The sequence below is a fragment of the Crassostrea angulata genome, chromosome 8, assembly GCF_025612915.1.
Source record: "Crassostrea angulata isolate pt1a10 chromosome 8, ASM2561291v2, whole genome shotgun sequence".
NCBI lineage: Eukaryota > Metazoa > Mollusca > Bivalvia > Ostreida > Ostreidae > Magallana > Magallana angulata.
Window position 1 is genome coordinate 24,897,446 of NC_069118.1, and position 7,103 is coordinate 24,904,548.

Genomic DNA, 7,103 nt, shown 5'->3' on the forward strand with positions numbered 1-7,103 from the left:
ATCAAGTGCCGAAAGGACAAAGCGAGGTTAAGAAAGCGAGTGCAGACAGATCATGCACTTGTCATAATATTCCATAGATCTTACTGCCCGAGTGACCTTAATTAAAGACAGCTGCATATCTTCATCCAGAACAGCCAATCAAAATAGAATTAATCGCGATTGCTATCACGATAGTATTGTAACGGCACAAAGAGAGACAACTCGCATAAATGTGTCAGTACAAGCAGCACATTCAATGATCATTGAAGACCTAAAACCCTTGACTGACAAGTGTGCCTCGTGACCCACGTTGAACTTACTATTTGATATCAGAAGATTATAGTCATTTTACTCAAAAGGGGCATATGTACATATTAAGAAGAAATTTATTAAGAAAATTTATCACATAATTATACATGTATATTAATTTTATAGGACAAAACATGTCAACACAACATAAATTATTACTAATTTATTTTGCATATTTGAAAAGAAAACGCTAGGTAAAGTTGAATGTGTATAATACATGTATAATACATAATACATTCCTTAAATGTTAAGTAAATGATTCCTATCAAAATATCACCTTCATATTTCCGATGACCTGAAAAACCTTAATACGCAAAGTGCTTTAGACGGGTATATCGGTTTGTTTTATTTACTTAAAGATAAAAAATGGGGAGAATTGGAATGTCCCCACAATTACCGGTACACCGGTCTTTCTTCCTTGTATCACAACAAAGCATTCTGGGATCGAGAACAATGGGTCACAGTTACTAATATTAGTAGAAATATTGATTTATTAATTATTCGTTACTGAAGATGAATGTGCTCAGATTTTGTTTTTCGGGATTTCTTCTGCACTGTGCATTGATTTGCCAGGTAAGATAAGCTTTCATCATAAACACCTGTTCGATAAATACGTTTATGATTCAAATATAACATATTGAATTCAAAGTAAATAATGTGTACATGTACTTGGAAAGAGTATGATAATATATAGTAATATATATTTATTATGATTACGTAGATATATAAATCCTACTATATGGTTTCAAGTATCTATAAGTTGTCTAAGGAAAGTTATTATTTCGATGACTGACTCTCTCTCTCTCTCTCTCTCTCTCTCTCTCTCTCTCTCTCGTTGTTGCCACCCATCTGCCCTTTGTTGTTGTTGTAGATACACTGTAACGTTGTTGTGTTTGTTCACGTTGATCAAGTTGTCATACACAACACAACAGCCGCCACGGACCGATGTCACAACAGGGATAACAACTGTGGCTTCCATATAAACCTCTGTATAAAGTAAGTAAATGTATAAGACGCATGTTATTAAGAAATATGGTTAATGTATAATCACAACTGAATGATTACCAATTATAGTATTTGTTACATGTAAATGAGTTAATTAAAAAACTGACTAATTAATCAACCACGCAGTTAGAGTTCTATATCGTTAATTATAGTGAATAAATGCATTACCTACAAAGTTTAGAAATATTCTTGTGAAATTCTAACAAGCAGGTACCATCTTTCTCCATTATAGAGGTTGGTCGCTGGAACAATTTACAACGTCATGAAAGAGTTTCTAATTTATGCAATAATCAGATTGGGAACGAGTTTCACTACCTGTTAGAATGTAACATATTTTCGATTCAAAACAATTTTTTAGCAAGAAACTATTAGATCAACTTAATACTCTAAAGCTTTGTAACTTATTGTCCAATACCAACTCTGTATTTTTAAGAAAACTTTTTATTTTCATAAGGAAAAGTTATGAGATCACTTGTTCTTCACAAATATAATGATCCAATTTTGCTCATCCATACTGTTTGTATATGTAAATACATGTATGTCTATACGACCTCTACCTCTTGTACCATTTATAAAGATTTGAGAGGGTAAATGAATAATGTTTACTTACAGCAAAAGTTATATTTGATTTTATCACAATTCATGACGTTTGCAACAGTTGACGTTTTGAGTTCTGCAGTCTATTATACCTCATATGATGACCGTTTTTCTACACTGTACATGGATATTGTAACTTTAATGTCCCTTGTCCGACTTTTCTTTAATTGTTTTCCTTTATTTCTTTATAAAACAAGGTGTAGTCCTATAATTTCCCATCACTGGCGATTCGATGTAGATCAACCTAAGAGCGTTCATTTTTTTTTTAAAATTGACTTGATAATATATACATGTATATATTGCTTAATCACGCAATTACATGGGCATAAATGGTAAACAAACTGGCCACATCTTTTTGTAGAGACCATGATTTTCAGTGTGACGAGTCGGCCCGGGCCTGGGTGAACATGACAGGGTACCAGTCTAGAGTTCTAGGACGGAACATAGGGGACAGGTTCAACCCACTGGAGATGAACGCCAACCACACGGTATTCCATGCATTTAGTGTAGTTTTGAAGAAAAAAAAATACATGTACATTGTAATTTACAGAATCTACCTATAAGAATATTTCAATTGTAAACACAAATTTTATTTCATGCAGTATTTGTGTGATTCAACAATTAAATGACCTAAGTATATAATATTTCAGCAAAATCGTTCAGTATAATCATATATTTATAGGGGTGACTTAGTAAAAATACCGGTATTTGTGAGGTATATTTGATAATATGTAAGTTTTAAAATTTTCGTTTTGCAGTGCATTTAATAAACACATTGTTTATTAGCTTATTTGACCTTTGTTTTCTTTTTGATAAATAATAAGCAATAAAAAAGAAAATAAATAAGTTGCCAAACCCCCATGTAAACAAATGCAAGGGGTTGTTTGAAATCGTACTAAGGATTCTATTGGAGTCTATTTCAATTTGATGACAAACAACAAGTTTTATCATTCTCTTTTCTGGTTAAAGATGGGCCCGTCCTCCATTCTCCAAGTATCTGTTTACAACAACGACTCCTCCAGACTTCTACTGGAACAGACTCTGAATGGGGCGGACCAGTGGACGAACGGAAGTCAGTATATACTGTACAACGATCAGTACAGGACGTTCGCTCTCCACAACAGCATCATCAGGTCTCTCTCTCTCTCTCTCTCTCTCTCTCTCTCTCTCTCTCTCTCTCTCTCTCTCTCTCTCATCTATCTAACGTCATTTCAAAAGTCAGATGACTTTTTCCTATATATACAATTAATATCAGAAAATTAAATTATAACAAATAAATTGATAAAAACTGCCCCAAATTTTTTTTATACTTGTATAAACTAGGTAGCATTTGAACTCATTACTTAATTGATATAATAGGTCATGATATTTTTATCTTTTAGAGTACCAAAATTGCTTGTATTGTTGAAAATGTAGTCATCAGTTTAAACCCTCTTCTTCTTGTACAACGATTTCGTCGACGTTTAATACTAGTACTAGTTGCCTAATCCATTTGCTGCCCCTCCCCCTTTTATTGGACATGAAAAATGCTGTACATATTTAAAACTATTTTAGTGTGACTCTGACATCCTGGTTCTTTTGCGCCGAAGGATACCATGGACCAAACTGTTCCGTGTATTGTCCCGGCGACCCGCACAGATGTATAGTAAACGGCGTCCAATATTGTAAAAACGGTAAAAATCCAAAACCACATGAAACCTGTTTAGTAAACAAAGAATATGTAATTCATTTATTTTATAATACATTTACATTTTCTATTCCAGGATGGCAGGGTCAGTATTGTGAAAACAACGTCGATGAATGCCACTACGCATGTGCCAACTTTTTCGGGCAGTGTCAAGACACTATTGGCGGCTTCCGGTGCCACTGTGGAGATTTTGCTTTCGGCGAGCAATGCATCATGGACAGGGACGAATGTGAAGAACATCCATGCAACACTGGTCAATGCATCAACACTCTGGGTGGCCATAACTGTTCTTGTCCAGCGGATGTTACGGGTGTCCATTGTGAAGAATTAGTTGCCACCACGTGTTCGCCTTCAACCTGCTACAATAATGGCGCCTGTTCCGTTTCCAAAGGAAAAGCGCGCTGTTCTTGTCGTTTTGGACATGTAGGCCCAGATTGCTCCATTGAGTGCAGGATGGATTGTCTAAATGGTGGGAAGTGTGTTCGCGCTCCCCTGGGGTCTCCGAAATGTGCATGTCCACCCGGATATCAAGGCGTATCATGCGAGGTTCAAGACTTGTGCTTCAATCATGTTTGCCACAACATGGGTACATGTGTGCAAAACGGATCCACCGTGAACTGTCTCTGTGATAAAGGATCTTACGGGGCTCAGTGTGAGTTTTACGACAAGTGTTATGATTCCCCTTGTAAGAACAATGGCGACTGTAAAAAGCTATCCAGAGGACAGTACCATTGCATATGCCCTTCAACTTGGACGGGTACGAATTGCCAAATTTATAATTGTAAGCACGCATCTCCATGTCAAAACCATGGGACGTGCTTACCAGTTCAGACAAGCCTAGGATACAAATGCGCCTGTCCTCCATCTTGGTATGGCGATCTTTGTGAACTTAACAACGCATGTGTGTCAGATCCGTGTCAAAATTCCGGAACTTGCGTCAACGTCCTCAACGATTATAAGTGCAAGTGTGCGAAAGGTTTTATGGGACGGAATTGCCAGCATCGCGATTTGTGTTATTGGGGTGGAAAGCCATGTGTGAACGGCGGAAACTGCATTGTAAATACTAACGTTTGCAACTGTTCACAATCATGGATCGGTGTTCAGTGCGAAACCAACATAAATGAATGCTTGTACAATCCATGCGGGGTATTTGGGACTTGTACAGATTCTGTCGGCGGTTACAACTGCGCTTGCACTACCTCGTGGACTGGCAAGAACTGTGATGTTCACATGAGTTCATGCACATATCATCCCTGCAGGAATAATGGCACGTGCACGGATTTTGATAACACGTATATCTGTGCGTGCAACTCACAATGGACCGGACGAAACTGTGAAAAAGATATCAACGAATGCACGATGTCCTCTCCATGTCGAAACGGGGGGACCTGTTCTAATTACCCAGGGGGTTATTCGTGTGGATGTCCCAACGGTTGGACAGGAAGACATTGTGAAAACGATATCGACGAATGCCAGCAGGCGAGTTCCTGTCCTTCGCATACTTTATGTAGCAACGCGCTTGGCTCTTACGAGTGTTTAGACTGTTCCAGGTACACGTGTTATCACAACACACACTGTATGAATACGATTACTGGTCCACGTTGCAACTGTTCCTCGACGGCGTGGACAGGACGACAATGCGACAGTAAAGACTTCTGTCGCGAAACTTGCACAACCTTGGAAATACGCAACAATCATTGTCCCAGTCGATGCGGTCAGTACAGTGAATGTATCAACAAGGAGGACGGCTACTCCTGCCATTACGATCCGTGCAAAAGCAACCCGTGCCAACATGGTGGAAACTGCTTCAAATCGCATAACGACTTCAACTGCAAGTGTGACATCAATTGGGCCGGAAAAGCGTGCGACCAGGTTAACTATTGCGCCACGAATCCTTGCGAACATCGGGGTATTTGTGTTAACTTATTGGACGGGTATCGCTGTGACTGTACACCGGACTGGATAGGCACGAATTGCACGGACGTCAATTACTGCTATCCGAATCCGTGTCAGCACGACGGAGCGTGCACGTCGTTAACAAACGCGTTTGCATGTCTCTGTTCAACTGAATGGACTGGCCATTTGTGCGAAAAGCGCAATTACTGCAGCACCAGCCCTTGTCGGAACGATGGCATCTGCATCAATGGTCTAACCTCGTACAGCTGCAACTGCACTGACAACTGGATAGATAGGGATTGCGCCCAATACGACTACTGCTCATCCAGTCCCTGTAAAAACCTCGCGACGTGCAAGAATAAAATTGGTAACTTTGAATGTGTATGTCACGAGGGCTTTACAGGTGCGACATGTGCATTGGCCATTGACCATTGTCTTTCCTCGCCCTGCAGAAATAACGCAACATGCACGAATAACCCTTATGGATATTACTGCAGATGCGCTAGTGGCTACATGGGTCAAGATTGCGGCCAGGACCTGGACGAGTGTAAACTCAATATGTGTCCCCCACATTCCACCTGCTACAACTATGATGGCGGATTTGAGTGCCGCTGGAGTAAACGATCTGCTAGAGATGTCAGTCCAAAACACCAAGGTTTAATTATATTTCATTAATATATTTGATCAATGCAAGTCATGCGGCATAGTTAAAGTGGCGCATATATTCATATAATTAACGATTGGTTCTTTGATAATGAAACAAACTATTACAATACATGTAAAATTTAACTTCATTGGCATATGGAGATATATTCATAGCATTTTACTAATTTCTAAATTTGTAAAAAAAATGACATATTTGAAGCTTAATGAATTTTTCATGATAATTTTTTTCAGTCACAAAATACAGTTTATCTACTTATTTGAAAGAGGAGCTGAAAAATGAAAGCAGACGTGCCATAGCAACAATAGAAGGTGCCTTAACCAAAGCGATATGCAGCAATACCAAGGGCCACCTTCATCCATATTCAGTGGCATTTAATGGGTTTGTATATTAATTTGTACTATGAAGAGCTGCAGGTATTTCTGATTCTGTGATATGAAACTTGGTGGTATTAATATAGGATGAATAACGGGAATTCTTTTCAATATTAATTTTACATTTTAATTTATTTATAATGCATTGCATTTTGCTTCTCCTTTAGGCAAGTTATGTCATTTACATTTGATATTAAGTGTGAAGAAGGAGAACGGAGTAATGTAGATTCCAACGACATCCACCTTTTCTGTGATGACATCGATGATTTCTGTCATGACATCCTTAAGAATGCAGTTCTCAATGCAAATTAGAGTTATCTCGCTTGATCCCTACCACTGTTGTAAAGGATACGAAATAAATCGTATAAATTTGACAGTACTTGTATTTTTATTTACCGTGTCTGTAAATAAAGTTTAAAAAAAATAATATATTTCTAACCTGTGCTCCAGAGATCATTGATGTAAGGGTATTGAAGTTTTGCCGACATCCTCTTTACCGTCGAGTTCTTAAATCGTCTGTTTCATTAGATATTGATTAACTAAAACACTAATGATATATCTATTTTATTTACAAGACTCTTCTTTCTCTTGC

The 7,103-nt window shown here is 38.1% G+C and overlaps 1 protein-coding gene across 1 annotated transcript; it reads left to right on the forward strand.

Moving 5' to 3' along the window:
- Window positions 1–671: 671 nt before the first annotated feature.
- LOC128158811 (fibropellin-1-like) lies at window positions 672–6,885 on the forward strand. The gene is made up of 8 exons (XM_052821771.1): window positions 672–861; window positions 1,160–1,284; window positions 2,252–2,378; window positions 2,860–3,023; window positions 3,445–3,563; window positions 3,654–6,128; window positions 6,371–6,518; window positions 6,679–6,885. Exons 1-8 carry the CDS (start codon window positions 802–804, stop codon window positions 6,821–6,823), a joined length of 3,363 nt encoding a protein of 1,120 aa, XP_052677731.1. The 5' UTR covers window positions 672–801; the 3' UTR covers window positions 6,824–6,885.
- The last annotated feature ends 218 nt before the right edge of the window (window positions 6,886–7,103 follow it).

Coding starts and splice junctions, on each gene's coding strand:
- LOC128158811 (XM_052821771.1), top strand. CDS start 802: ATGAATGTGCTCAGATTTTGTTTTTCGGGATTTCTTCTGCACTGTGCA. Junction 6,129..6,370: donor TGTCAGTCCAAAACACCAAG/GTTTAATTATAT, acceptor AATTTTTTTCAG/TCACAAAATACAGTTTATCT. Junction 6,519..6,678: donor TATTCAGTGGCATTTAATGG/GTTTGTATATTA, acceptor CTTCTCCTTTAG/GCAAGTTATGTCATTTACAT.